The sequence below is a fragment of the Salvelinus fontinalis genome, chromosome 6, assembly GCF_029448725.1.
Source record: "Salvelinus fontinalis isolate EN_2023a chromosome 6, ASM2944872v1, whole genome shotgun sequence".
Lineage (NCBI taxonomy): Eukaryota > Metazoa > Chordata > Actinopteri > Salmoniformes > Salmonidae > Salvelinus > Salvelinus fontinalis.
In genome coordinates this window covers 45,215,895-45,229,754 of record NC_074670.1, presented here as the reverse complement: position 1 = coordinate 45,229,754, position 13,860 = coordinate 45,215,895, and the positions used below count along the sequence as shown (strand labels likewise).

Sequence of the window (13,860 nt, the reverse complement as noted above, 5' to 3'; positions counted from 1 at the left end):
CCTAACCCCTAAGCCTAAAATAGCCTTTTTCCTTGTGGGGATCAGCGAAATGTCCCCACTTCGTTGTTTTACTATCCTTGTGAGGACTTCTGGTCCCAACAAGGATAGTAAAACCAAACACACGCACACACTCATTCACACTGCGCCCCAACACGTGGATCAATAGCCAGCTCGGTAATGGAGCCCCTCCTAAATTGCCCATGTGTTTACCAGCTGTGGCTGTGGGGGAATAGTTATGTCAAGACACAGACAGACAGGGCTTTAATACAGCCTCCTTCCTTCACTTCACTGACCAGAGGAAGTTTGTCCAGTGGAATCACTAGCTGGATTGACCACTAAGGCTCAGCCCTGTTCTATTCATTATTGGATGGAAGCACTTCCCTTTTCCAGAGCCAGACTGCTGATCTGTCATTATTCAACAACCAGACTTTTGGGATTTCTCCGACCCCAAATGTAATAATTAAAACAGTTCAGGGAAAACGTAAACACTGTACAATCGGAATGCACTGACTGCCAAGTAAGATCTATTAAGTTGTGGGTAACACGGTGTTGATTACCTTGTCAGCAATATGAGGTTAGGGGTAACTGAATTCTCAGAGCAACACGGAGACAGTGGGAGAAGTTGTGTGTGTACACACAGAGAGAGAATGAGAAAAAGGGCGGAAGAAAGAGGGAGAGATACTATAGAGGAGAAGGGGGGTGCTGTGCACTGCCTTCCCATACAAGGAGAGGTAAGGGAAGAAAAGAAGGGGAGGGAGAGAGAAAGCTAGAGAGAGGGGGGGGGGGTAGAAGGGCATACAATGAGGGAGGAGGGTGGAAGAAAGGGAGATTTGGAGAGAGATAGAGTGGAGTGAGGAAGGAAGACTGTGATAAGGCACCCTGCCTCCCGCAACCAGACGGACTGTGCCAGTAGAGAGAAAGAGAGAGAGAGAGAGAGAGAGAGAGAGAGAGAGAGAGAGAGGAAGAGAAAAAAAAGGAAAGAGAGCGAGTGACTGGAGCTGAGTATTCCTTGCTGTCGTGCTGTCTTTCTGTCCTGCTGATATATCCTCTGTCATTTACTGAGTCGTCCTTCCCAGGTAAGAAACTCAATCTACAACCCTGATGATTCGATTCAGACACTCTGAGTATGTGCATGAGTATTAGTGTGCATGAGTGTGTGGTTCTGTCAGACCCGGGTTCAAAGAAATGTGTACTTGGTATTTCAAATACTTTTTCTTTGACAGTATATTCAAATACTTCTTTCAAATACTATTTTCAAGGACCTGGGTTAAATGCCTGGGAGTGTATTTGAGTCAGTGTATTAGAATTTTTCAAAACCTTTCTAAGTGTATTTCCAAATTCATGAAAATATTCAACTACTTGTCTTTTCAAAAAATATATATCTAAATACTTACTTTGAATGTATGTGAAAGTAATTGAGATATTTGAAATAGTATTTCAACCAAGGTCTGGGTTTGGTATATGTGCATGTACTGGTCCCTACTGTACATCTCTATTTGTGCATCCCTTAGTGTGTACGTTTGTTTTTACATGATGTGTGAGTTGGTATGTATTTGTGTGTATGCTACTGTTACCAAAAAGGCAAAGGTGATAGTGCTGTCTGCCTCTCTCTCTCTTCTCTCCCTCCTCTCTACTCTTTCTCTTTCTGCTGAGGGTTTAGAATAAAAGAATAAAGCCGGGTATCTGGTGAATGCTTCAGCATATGTCCCTCTCTCAAACCCTGCATTCATCTTCATGTTTCTCTCCTTCTCGTAACTTCCTCCCACACTGGCATCACTGTGGTTTGTCTTCAGCTTGCATTTGGAAGAGAGGAATCATCTGACCTCCTTTCATGGTGTGTGTGTGTGTGTGTGTGTGTGTGTGTGTGTGTGTGTGTGTGTGTGTGTGTGTGTGCGTGTGTGCGTGTGTGCGTGTGTGCGTGTGTGCGTGTGCGCGTGTGCGCGTGCGTGCGTGCGTGCGTGCGCGTGTGTGAGCCTTGCACTGAATGAGGTTGGTGTAATTACACAGCGTAGGTTCACAGGCAATATGTTTGGCATCACTCCACATCCCCTTGTTTTATTGTGTCTCGTGCACCAGAGAAATCCAGAAAAACTGCTGTGTCTAAGTCTGCTAGTGGGTTGACTGATGAATCCTAACATGTGTATTTAGCTGTGTGTCTATGCATGAGGCTGTGTCTGGGCTATGTCTGTGTCAGCTGATGAATCCTAACGTGTGTATTTAGCTGTGTGTCTATGCATAAGGCTGTGTCTGGGCTATGTCTGTGTCGACTGATGAATCCTAACGTGTGTATTTAGCTGTGTGTCTATGCATGAGGCTGTGTCTGGGCTATGTCTGTGTCAGCTGATGAATCCTAACGTGTGTATTTAGCTGTGTGTCTATGCATGAGGCTGTGTCTGGGCTATGTCTGTGTCAGCTGATGAATCCTAACGTGTGTATTTAGCTGTGTGTCTATGCGTGAGGCTGTGTCTGGGCTATGTCTGTGTCAGTTGATGAATCCTAACATGTGTATTTAGCTGTGTGTCTATGCATAAGGCTGTGTCTGGGCTATGTCTGTGTCAGTTGATGAATCCTAACGTGTATTTAGCTGTGTGTCTATGCATAAGGCTGTGTCTGGGCTATGTCAGTGTCGACTGATGAATCCTAACGTGTGTATTTAGCTGTGTGTCTTTGCATAAGGCTGTGTCTGGGCTATGTCTGTGTCGACTGATGAATCCTAACGTGTATTTAGCTGTGTGTCTATGCATAAGGCTGTGTCTGGGCTATGTCTGTGTCAGCTGATGAATCCTAACGTGTGCATTTAGCTGTGTGTCTATGCATGAGGCTGTGTCTGGGCTATGTCTGTGTCAGCTGATGAATCCTAACGTGTGCATTTAGCTGTGTGTCTATGCATGAGGCTGTGTCTGGGCTATGTCTGTGTCGACTGATGATAATTAACGTGCTGTGTGTTTCCAGCCTGTGCTGTCTCTACGCTGATGAGAATGAACGTGCCTACAATATGCTGTGCCTGTGTTTCTCTCTGTCTATGTGACTGATGGAGATTGACAGTGAGTAGTCAGTGCCATGTTTATCTCAGCGTGTCAGTCAGTGGTGTTGTTCATCCTCTCCGCTGTGTACTGACTGTACCCCACTGCCCTGACGCACTTCCAGCCCTTATATGTCTAACCTTAGTTTAAAAGAGATTCATTATGTTTTTTTAATTTAACCAGGCAAGTTAGTTCAGAATACATTCTTATTTACAATTTTGGCCTACCAGGGAACAGTGGGTTAACTGCCTTGTTCAGGGGCAGAACGACAGATTTTTACCCTGTCAGCTCGGTTACTGGCCCAACGCTCTAACCACTAGGCTACCTGCCGCCCCATACCTTCACATACTGGCTACGTTTACACAGGCAGCCCAATTGTCATGTTTTTTTTACACGAATTGGTCTTTTGACCAATCACGTCAGATCTTTCCAAGTCAACTCTTTTTTAGAGCTGATCTGATTGGTCAAAAGACCAATTAGTGAAATAAAAACCAGAATTGGGCAGCCAAAGATTGTCGAGAGATGAGCACCAAACAGCTTTCCATTGACACTGTCTGTCTAGATTCTAGAGGGAAAGGGGCGAGTGATGTTGAGAGGTTGTTGCATGGTATATGATGTTTCTATAGGTTAACTTACAGTATCTGTGCCCCTCTGTGGCCGGCAGGCACAGAATGCAGACAGGGCCAGTCGAACAGCACACGCGCGCACGAACACACGAACACACACATACACACACACACACACACATATCACACAACACATTGTCCCTGAAGCCTATTTTCAGTTGTGGATACTGTTACCTCTCTAATATAGGCTGCTCCAAAACTCTACTCAAAGTTTTTTCTCATGGCGTACTGTGGTGTAGTGGAGGGTAAACGCAAGTAAACCAAGTTTACTCACTTTTTTTTTGGCTTGACAGTTATCCCCCTTTTGCGGAGAAATGCATTTAAAGTAAAGGGAGCATTGCTTTTTTTTTAACCCCGATCGGCGATCACACCTATTCTTTTTTTTTACCACTACATCGCTGGTGGCATATCACGAGTAGGCTGCAGCGATAGTTTACTGTCTGCAGCTGTATATGTCAGTGTGCATGTTACCCATTTACTTTCTCCTCTAAACTTATATTTACAACCGCAAAGTTTAACAGGCATGTTAAAAATACCATGAGTATGGAGGCAGAGAGGAGCCAACTCTGTCATCTGATCATCTCAGCGGCTGCAGCTCTGCTGTACCAATATTGCAGGAAGAAGGGACTGGTCACATTGGCGACACACACACCTACACACACACCCGCACATTCTGAGGGCAGTCTGAGAATGAGCTGCAAAACCACTGTACCCTCTTAGTCCCTTTTTGGTCCAGGACGTTCAGTGTTCAGACTGTAACAGAGAAAAGGAAGCGCCAATGCAGTCATAGTCTATTCCCTCTTTGTACAGAGCAGAAACCATGTTGTCTGCACACACACACCTTAGTGGGGACAGAAGGCATATGCACGCACGCACGCACGCACGCACGCACGCACGCACGCACGCACGCACACACACACACACACACACACACACACACACACACACACACACACACACACACACACTGAAAATAGCCTTGCCAGGCTGTTGTTCTGTTATTTTAATTCTACCAGCCTCATAAACAGGGCGGTAAATCAGGATAGGGGGCTAGGGGGTGAGGAGGGGTGAGGTAGGGGTGAGGGCAGAGGACTGAGGGGAGTGGGACACAGAACAGGCAGCGTGGCTCTGGCAGTATGGCTGATTTACACTCATCTCCGGGAGCATTGTAAATCCCCCTTAAGCCCTGATGTACAGTGGCAGAGTACAGGGAACTGGGGCTCACGCACGCACACACGCTCACACACACGCACACGCACGCACGCACGCACGCACGCACGCACGCACGCACGCACGCACGCACACACACACACACACACACACACACACACACACACACACACACACACACACACACACACACACACACACCCATGTACACCTGCAGATACACAGATGTCTTTATAGACAATCAACATGTGCATATACGGTATGGATGGTCCACTCTCCCATTAGCACATCCAGTCTGAATCAGCAGTGGTCAGGTCAGGGTCAGGATGTTTTGAGGATGGTCAGTCAGTGAGGTCAGTCAGCACTCAGCAGGCTTTATGTCTATCCTTAGAATGTCGGCCATGTTTATTTTGGACCAGGGTCTTATCCAGACATTACAGTGACATTGATGTATGCTAACAGTTCGATGGCCTCTACCCTCTACCCTGCCCTCTGACTGCCCCTGCCCTGACCGACGTACTGGGATGATACAGTATAAAGTAGAGTACAAGGAAACTAGTTTAACTAACTGTCACACATCCTGACCTGGACACTTAGAGTCAGTGTCTTGATGAAACTCCATCCTACTCTGTTGACAACACTTTTAATTGACATTTCTTCTCTTCCCTCTGTGTCCAGTTTAGATGATGTCATCGAAGCTCCTGTCCTGCGGTTGGCTGCAGCAGCTGCTGGTGGTGCTTCTGAAGCTCACCCTATCCTTTGCCGGACCGACCAATGGGACAGAGTGTACGGCCAGAGGTCCTGCCTCCTACATCCTGGTATTTACGGGTCACTGGAGCCCCCAGACTTTCCCTAAACAGTACCCACTGTTCCGACCCCCTGCACAGTGGTCCAAACTCATAGGTGAGATGAACCACCAGCTCAGTCCAAAATCAGGCCCTAACCACTACCTCTAGACATGATGATGATCAGAACACAGACACAGCGTATACTCCTTATAGTAGTCTCAATGACCTATAATGGCCTCCTCTCTTTGCCTTTTCCCCTCATGACAACTGGTTGGTGAATGGAAAGGACACTCGTCACTTTTCACCCATAAAGCCCTTTCACATCAGGGCTCACAAGGGAAAAAGGGTGAAGCAGCGAGGCTATTTTAAACAACAGAGACACAGACATTGATCGATAGAAAGCGCGCGCGCGTGCGCGAGAGACAGAGAGAGAGAGAGAGAGAGAGAGAGAGAGAGAGAGAGAGAGAGAGAGAGAGAGAGAGAGAGAGAGAGAGAGAGAGAGAGGAGAGAGAGAGAGAGAGAGAGAGAGAGAGAGAGAGAGAGAGAGAGAGAGAGAGAGAGAGAGAGAGAGAGAGAGAGAGAGAGAGAGAGAGAGAGAGAGAGAGAGAGAGAGAGAGAGAGAGAGAGAGAGAGAGAGAGAGAGAGAGAGAGAGAGAGAGAGAGAGAGAGAGAGAGTAGACCACCCACAGTTCTCCATACTCTCTAGAGAAAACCATGTTACAGAGAGAGATGGGGAGAGAGAGATGCTCAAGGAACTCTTGTGGTGAGTTGACAGACCAGGTAAAATACAAAGGCTGCCTTGTACTCAGCAGTCTTAAGAGTGGCATGTCTCTATTTGTGGTCACCTCCCTTCTCCTGCTGGCTTTCTCCCTCATCCTCTCCCCCCTGCGGTCAGGGAGCAGATCAGGGATAGTAGGCTTGACAGGGATACTGGCTCGGCCTGCTCCTTTCTTCACCTGATCATGTGCTGGAGGTTTGAGGGCTCACAGCTGGCCAGTTAACCTGTTCCGGGCCTCCCCTTCCCCCCATGGCCCGGCCCTGCGCTCCCAGTCCATCTCCACACACATAAGGGGGAGAGAGAGAGGCTAAACGCTACCAGATGATACAGGGCGGGTACCCCACAGGTTCTCTCTCTTACTTACTCTCTCTCCTTCACTCTATCTCACTCTCCCTCGCCTCCTCTCAATTTTGTGGCTGCTGGGGTCCTGGATGCAAATAGGGGCTATGGTGGTTTTTAGAGTGTGGTGGGGTCAGATGTCTTCCCTCACTAAAGGAGGGAGGAAAGGGGCATCAGGCTCTACTTGGCTCTGCCCTGCCTTGCCAGCGTGGATGGATGGCAGAGGTGTGCGTGTGCCAGACTTGATCTCTGCATCACTGTCTGTGGCCGCTGTGGGTTTGTCTGGCTTCCAGAACTTCCAGCCATGCCCTGTCAGCCTGCCAGTGGGCGATGGCCTGTTGCTGCATATAGAGACAGTAACGTTGCACATAGGCCCTGGGGACATGGACACGCCTGTGATGACTTAGACTGTAGGGGGCCAGGAACAATGAGCCCAGGGAAGACAGTTATATAAGTGCGTTATTAGTCACTGAAGAAGAAAAACATGACTCATTTTGGGTCTGGGAGTTGAGGAGGGCGGTCGTTCATTTGCGAGAAGAAATTGAAACGTTACGTGAATCTGAATCTTAATCTGTATTATTGGGTTTCAGGAACTTGACGCTTGTGGGAAACCTGCTAGTATGGAAATTCAATTAAGTCCATAAGTGAGGAGGTTGAGGAGAAACAGGATAGTGTGTGAAGTGTGTTTTTTTTGGGTGCACCGGGAGTGTGCGTGTGTATGCACGTGCCCGTGTGTGTGTGTGTGTGTGTGTGTGTGTGTGTGTGTGTGTGTGTGTGTGTGTGTGTGTGTGTGTGTGTGTGTGTGTGTGTGTGTGTGTGTGTGTGTGTGTGTGTGTGTGTGTGTGTGTGTGTGTGTGTGTGTGTGTGTGCGAATGGATCCTGAGGTTAGCTTAGGCAGAGATGTTATAAAAGAGACTGAGACTGTGTGGTTGTTAGTTAGTCTGACTGACCCTCTGCTAGCCTTAGAACCCCTGATCCGGGGCCAAGTGTGGCTTATAATGAGAGTGACAGAACAAAGAACAGACAACTGACTCAGAATCAGTTCTTAATCAGGACAAAGTGAGAACAAAGGCAACAATCCCTCGTAAAGAAAACAGCGGGAGGTAAAGGAGGTAAACGGTATGAGGAGTGAAAAAGCAGAGACAAAAAGAGAAAGAAAATGAATTTGTAGTTTTTTAAAATATTTTTTAATATTTAACCTTTATTTAACTAGGCCAGTCATATGTGTGTGTAAAGAGATCATGAATGCAGTGAGATGAACTCATTCTAGATTAGAGCGATGGCATCAAGGCAAGGAGAAAGGAAAAACACATGCATTTTCAGAGCATTGGAAACGTACCTCACTGCCTCCCTGTCTTCTCCCAACAGCTATCACTCACAACGGGCAGCATCGGCTGTTTCAGGAGGGGGCGCTGGCGAGTATAGGGGTGCAGAACTTTGCTGAGGTGGGGGTAACTGTGGAGCTGGTGAAGGGGGCGAAGGATGCCAGGAAGAGACGGGAGGTCGGTGCCATGTACAGAACAGCGGGCATCCCCACTGGCATCGGGTACAGCTCCACAGAACTGCTGCTGCAACCACGGAGCCCACTGGTAGGCATCACACACACCCACGCAGGCATGCAATGCATGCACACACAAACACACACACACACACGCACGCACGCGCGCGCACACACACACACACACACACACACACACACACACACACACACACACACACACACACACACACACACACACACACACACACACACACACACACACACACACACACACACACACACACACACACACACTTCGTTGCTTTACATAAACCTCTTCACAACCTTTCCACCGTCCGTTCTGCTCTCCGCTTACAACCACAAATCCTTACCAACAAACACAATCCTTAACTCAATCCATTGTCAACTCATGACCCGGTCCCACCACAGGCAAACCCCTTGACTCACTCCACCCTCCCTGGCCAAACACATAATCACTCTTTTACAGTGCTCCAATCAGGCTAAGTTTAGCATCCAGCCCTATGGCCACAAACGCCCACATCCGTTCTGCCTGGTCTGGACTATGTCTGCTGTCTTCCCTGCTGAACTCAGTGCCCGGGCGGGGTCTTCATGGGGCTGGGGCTGATGCTGGAGCTGGGAGTGAGGCTGTAACAATAGGCAAGGGCTGGGGCTTTGACCGGGGCTTCGGTTGTGGATTGGGGTTGGGCTGGGGTTGGGGCAGGGGCTGGATATGGGAGTGAGGCTGGAATGATAGGCTGGGGCTGGAGCTTGTGGCTTGGGCTGTGGCTGGGTTTGGGGCTGAGGCTGGGCAGGAGGCTAGCCAGGCTAGGTGGGTTCTAGGCTGCCTGGGGCCTGTGTCTGTTTGTTTATCTTTGCCCTCGCACTTAGTTGATGACTGAAGTGGAGAGAGGGGGAGAAAGGGTTAGAGAGAGAGAGGGAGGGAGGGTAGCTCCTGAGGGTTTGGAAATAGAAGGGCCACAGAGTGGAGCTGGTGATCTACGTTTTGTTTATTAGTAATTCCACTGCCTGCCTGCACCTGGAGTGCGTTGTGCAAACAACCCCCATGAAAAGCATCTCTCTCCACTGCTGCCTGCCCCATACTGAAGGCTGGCGTTTGTCTGGCATTCTCTGATCTAAATGTGAGGTATGTGGTGTGTGTGTTTGTGCTGGCCAGGCCAATCTGTTTTTAGATCAGTGGGTAGCAAGGCGGAGAATGGGGGCATGGAGGTGTGTGTGTCTTTGTGTGGAACGTGACAATGATGGCTCAAATTGTCCTTCTCTGGAAATGCACAAAGAGATACACATGTAGGCTTATGCTTATTACGCACGCACGCACGCACGCACGCACGCACGCACGCACGCACGCACGCACACACACACACACACACACACACACACACACACACACACACACACACACACACACACACACACACACACACACACACACACACACACATTCTCTTTTCCACAAAGCAAACACATTTGCAATGCTCCAAACATCCCCACATGATTCTCATCTCCATATTCATAAAACCCCATTCTATTTCTGTCAAGCACATAATTGGAACCAGACAGAAATCAAACAATTCACCAACTACCAGAACCAATCGAGTCTACTCTGCACTAGGAAACCACCGCATTTCGACAGATTAGTGTGACCAGTTATGCATATTTCTTTAAGCTTCTGGTACTGCCAGGTTTGGGCGGGTTGCGGTTGGGGATTTTTCATTCTCTGGGCCTGGGACTCCTCCGTGGGCCCTGGGGAGAGCATGCCTAAATGGAGTGTGAGTGTGATTATGGGACTATAAGTGGGTATCAGTGTGTGTCAGCGAGTGTCTCTGGCCTTCAAGTAAAAACCGCTGCCCCCGCGGTGGACAGATCAAGCCAGAACGTGTTAAGATAGATACGCTGCCTTCCCACTCGCTGCACAGGCAAATGAAATGGATATAGCAGGAGGGATTCCTGGAAAAACCACCGTTTGAGAGAAGGTTTAGAAAGATGAGAGGAAGGATGGAGGGAGGTAGCGAGCGAGGGAGGGAGGGAGGGAGGGAGGGAGGGAGGGAGGGAGGGAGGGAGGGAGGGAAGGAAGGAGAGATGTGAGCGAAGGAAGGAGGAGGTCAGTGAAGGATAATTCTCGAAGCGGATGGAATAGTAGAGATGCCCCTGGGCTAGTCGGTAGTCTCTCCAGTCTCTCTGTTTAATCCTCATCCCTCACTGTGTGTCACAGGATAGAAACACACCACTGATGTCATCCTCATTTGCTTGATGCTGCTGCTTCCCAGAGGCCAAACTCTCCACGCCACTCCACCCTAATGCACCTAGTGCACGTTGATGTCTGCCCCATCCCACCCCATACAAGCCTGTCCACTCTACCCCATCGTGTCCCAACTCAGCCCAGATCCACAAATAGCAGGCGTCCTGTCCCGAGGGAGGCTGTGCTCCCTTCCTGGTCTTTAATGTGCTGTTTTCTGGGCGCCTGCCACCCCGGAGCCGGTTCCCAGGACGCTTCCTGCATGAGGTCACTGCCTTTCAGGAAACATCCATCACAGAGGAGAGAGGGGAGTAGAGGAGCATAGAGTTTAACCCCACACAGGAAACAGCGGGTGTGCTGGAACGGGTGGACGCACACGTCAGGCTATTACACAACCAGGATGTGTAAAGCCAATGACCGATTTTGTCCACGCATGTGTTAGCTTCAGCTACAATCCTGTCTTATTACCACAGCCAATATTACACACACATGACCTGAATACTGTACTGTAACTAAACTCTCTCATTTCCTCTCTCCACCTCATTTCATTCCTCCCCTTTCCTCTTCTCCCCCACTCTATGGACACAGCTCTCTCTGATGGTGAAGGTGATCCCTAGCCCTGATTGGTTTGTGGGGGTGGACAGTCTTAACCTCTGTGAGGGCGGCCAGTGGAAACAGGAAATTACCCTTGACCTCCAACCCTTGGACTCTGGGACGGACAGCGGCTTCACTTTCTCTTCACCCAACTATCCCACCGTCCCTCAGGAAAACATCACACGGGTGAGACAGACGACTTCTCCCCTCGTTTAACTTTCACCTAAGGGGCAAAGAGGGCCACGGAGGTTGCCCCTTGCTCTATAATGACTAGGCTTTAAATAAGCCTATTCTAGCCTATATAGGGGAAACTGGACACCTCTTAAAGCCCCCTATGGTGTAGGCATGCTACTAACATTCCCCTAACATGGAAGACTTGAAAGTGTAATTTAACTTTTTCCACTAACATAAAGTCACAGTTAAAGCACACAGCTTTGAAATGTTAAGAAGTACCGGTAATAATCTGTGATTAGTGTATGTTTTATTGTGTGTGTTTTAGTGTGTGTCTTAGGGTTTGTTGTTGACCGTTTTCTATATGTTGTTGTCCCCCTCCAGATAACTTCCCAGATGCCCAACCACCCAGCCAACTCCTTCTTCTACCCCCGTCTCACAGAGCTCCCGCCCATAGCCTCCATACGGCTGACCAGACAGAGCCGTTCATCTGCCCGTCAAACTCCCATGTCCAATCACATTCTGCCTCACCCTATCCACCCTCAACGCTTCTCAGGTAGGTTTACATGCACACATCCCCTGTCTCTTTCCCTCACTTTCTCTTTCTTTCTCCCTCTCTCTCTCTGTGATTATCTCGATTCACTGCATTTCTGTGTTATTCATTCACCACATCTCTTTCCCTCTCCCTCCCTATCTCAGAGACACCATTAGACTGTGAGGTGTCTATGTGGTCGTCCTGGGGTCTGTGTTTGGGGCCCTGCTCCAGGGGAGGGATCCGCCATCGTACCCGCTACATCCTCCTGCGGCCGGCTAATGCCGGAACCCCCTGTCCCGAGCTGGAAGAACAGACCGAGTGCACACCACACAACTGTCTGAAGCGCCAGTGACCCCCGACAGAAGAGGGTGAAGTTGCCCCAAGACACTGATTTAAAGTCAGTTTTAGGTTTAGGCCAGTAAGGTTAGGATTCGGGACGGTAAGCTGATCATAGATCTGTGCTTAGGGGGAACTTCTAATTGGAGCCACACCCCTGGCGGTCTCCATGGTAACACTGGGACTCAAACATACACAGACCACAATAATGTAAGCAATGGACTCTTTCACTGCAGAACGCACAATCTCTAGACCCAGTTAAGTCTTAAGTGGCGGTGACTTTTTGGTGTGGTCTTTATGGAGTACTCTGGCAATCTAAAGACCAACTAGTCCTGACTTGTATTGAGAAACACTGTTGTTGACTGATTGACAAGTACCCACATGACAAAAGAGCACAATGACATTATCAGTGGACATGAGAGACAGAAAACTATGTAGAGTATCTTCACTGGCACACACACACATGCCCTTGTACACAAATAATACACTCTTACTTTGTGTAAACTGGGGCATTGATTTACATGGGAATCCTATACGATGCTCAGCTCAGTGCACAGCCATCATTCAACATAACCACACAGACAGATTTATAAATACCCCTTTCACAAGACACAACTGATGATGGCTCACTATAGCCCGGTACCCCATGTCAGAAAAACCTAGCCAATATGGAGCGAGGCGGTTTCATAAACGAAAAAAGGGATACAGGTTTAAAAAAACAAGAGCAGTTATATCTGTTTTCTCTCTTTTAATATGTAGGACATATTTTGTATATACTGTATGTTCTGTTGTATCCGTCGTATCTTGTGTAACTCATGAAATAAATATGGAGGTGATTTCTGTAAATAGAACCTTCTGTGTTATTTGGCTTCTGCCAAAGGAGCCGAACAGTCTTAACATGCTAGTTATGTAAAAGCTTGTCCGTCCAAATGTGAAACTGCTGTCACACTGAAGAACGCCCTTGAATTACGTCTATTAGGAGTTCCAGTAATCCACAATGACATGAACTTATTTGTGTCTTGTATGCCAGAGTGTAATTTTAACAATAATGAAACCTCTTCATTGGTCTGGCCAAGGCCTTTGGCTACTAAATAAAGACATGGAGTCACTCATAAATATCATTAAACAACATGGACATTGATACCATGAAGGCTATGTCATATCAACAGAAATACAAGAGGGCAAATCACTACACTCTTAATGTTTAATGAAATAAAATGCATTTGTAGCACTATTCAAGTAAGTAGGCCTAAGCCTTGTCCAAGCCAGAATGATGTACAAATACACCCACTGCACAGGATGCTAGTCTGTAGCGCTATTCAAAGCTCAATAATCGACCCTAATAGTGCTGGCTGTAAACGTTTGAAAAAGTTTGAAAAAACCTTGTACATAATAAACACTCTTCATAGTCCAATAATTAATTCTCAACCATCTATTCCTGAATTATGCAATAATATCTTGCTTTTATTATTTCCATCCTGCTATGCTGTTGTGTGGTGTTTGGACATACAGTGCGTTTTGAAATGCTGTGGCGCCCCCTTGTGGTTAACATAGGGACACGTGAATTTGCGAGTAGACGACAATCTCAATCTTTTTTCAATCAATGTAGTCAAGCTCAATCAATGTAATGCAAGAGCCAAAGTGTGCAAAGTAATCACTGTCAAACAGGACATGGAAATAAAATATAAAAGGCGAAGGAAGAAAATGTATGCTTTACCAGAGTGCACACAAGCGGTGCTTCACGG

General features: G+C 47.8%; 1 protein-coding gene across 2 annotated transcripts; it reads left to right on the top strand.

The window, feature by feature from the left end:
* Window positions 1–807: 807 nt before the first annotated feature.
* Window positions 808–13,500, top strand: LOC129857890 (spondin-2-like). 2 transcript variants are annotated; one of them, XM_055926568.1, is made up of 7 exons: window positions 808–1,076; window positions 2,953–3,044; window positions 5,498–5,722; window positions 8,093–8,313; window positions 11,068–11,259; window positions 11,629–11,800; window positions 11,944–13,500. In XM_055926568.1, the coding sequence occupies exons 3-7, from the start codon at window positions 5,503–5,505 to the stop codon at window positions 12,129–12,131; spliced, it is 993 nt and encodes a 330-aa protein (XP_055782543.1). In that variant the 5' UTR covers window positions 808–1,076; window positions 2,953–3,044; window positions 5,498–5,502; the 3' UTR covers window positions 12,132–13,500. The 2 variants fall into 2 exon arrangements, with proteins under 2 accessions (XP_055782543.1, XP_055782542.1); XM_055926567.1 differs by lacking the exon at window positions 2,953–3,044.
* Window positions 13,501–13,860: the final 360 nt, after the last annotated feature.

What these genes read in the sequence shown, in the direction of transcription:
- LOC129857890 (XM_055926567.1), top strand. Translation starts at nt 5,503, where the DNA reads ATGATGTCATCGAAGCTCCTGTCCTGCGGTTGGCTGCAGCAGCTGCTG. An exon ending in ACAGTGGTCCAAACTCATAG is followed by an intron (nt 5,723 to 8,092) that starts GTGAGATGAACC and finishes TTCTCCCAACAG; the next exon opens with CTATCACTCACAACGGGCAG. An exon ending in CCACCCTCAACGCTTCTCAG is followed by an intron (nt 11,801 to 11,943) that starts GTAGGTTTACAT and finishes TCCCTATCTCAG; the next exon opens with AGACACCATTAGACTGTGAG.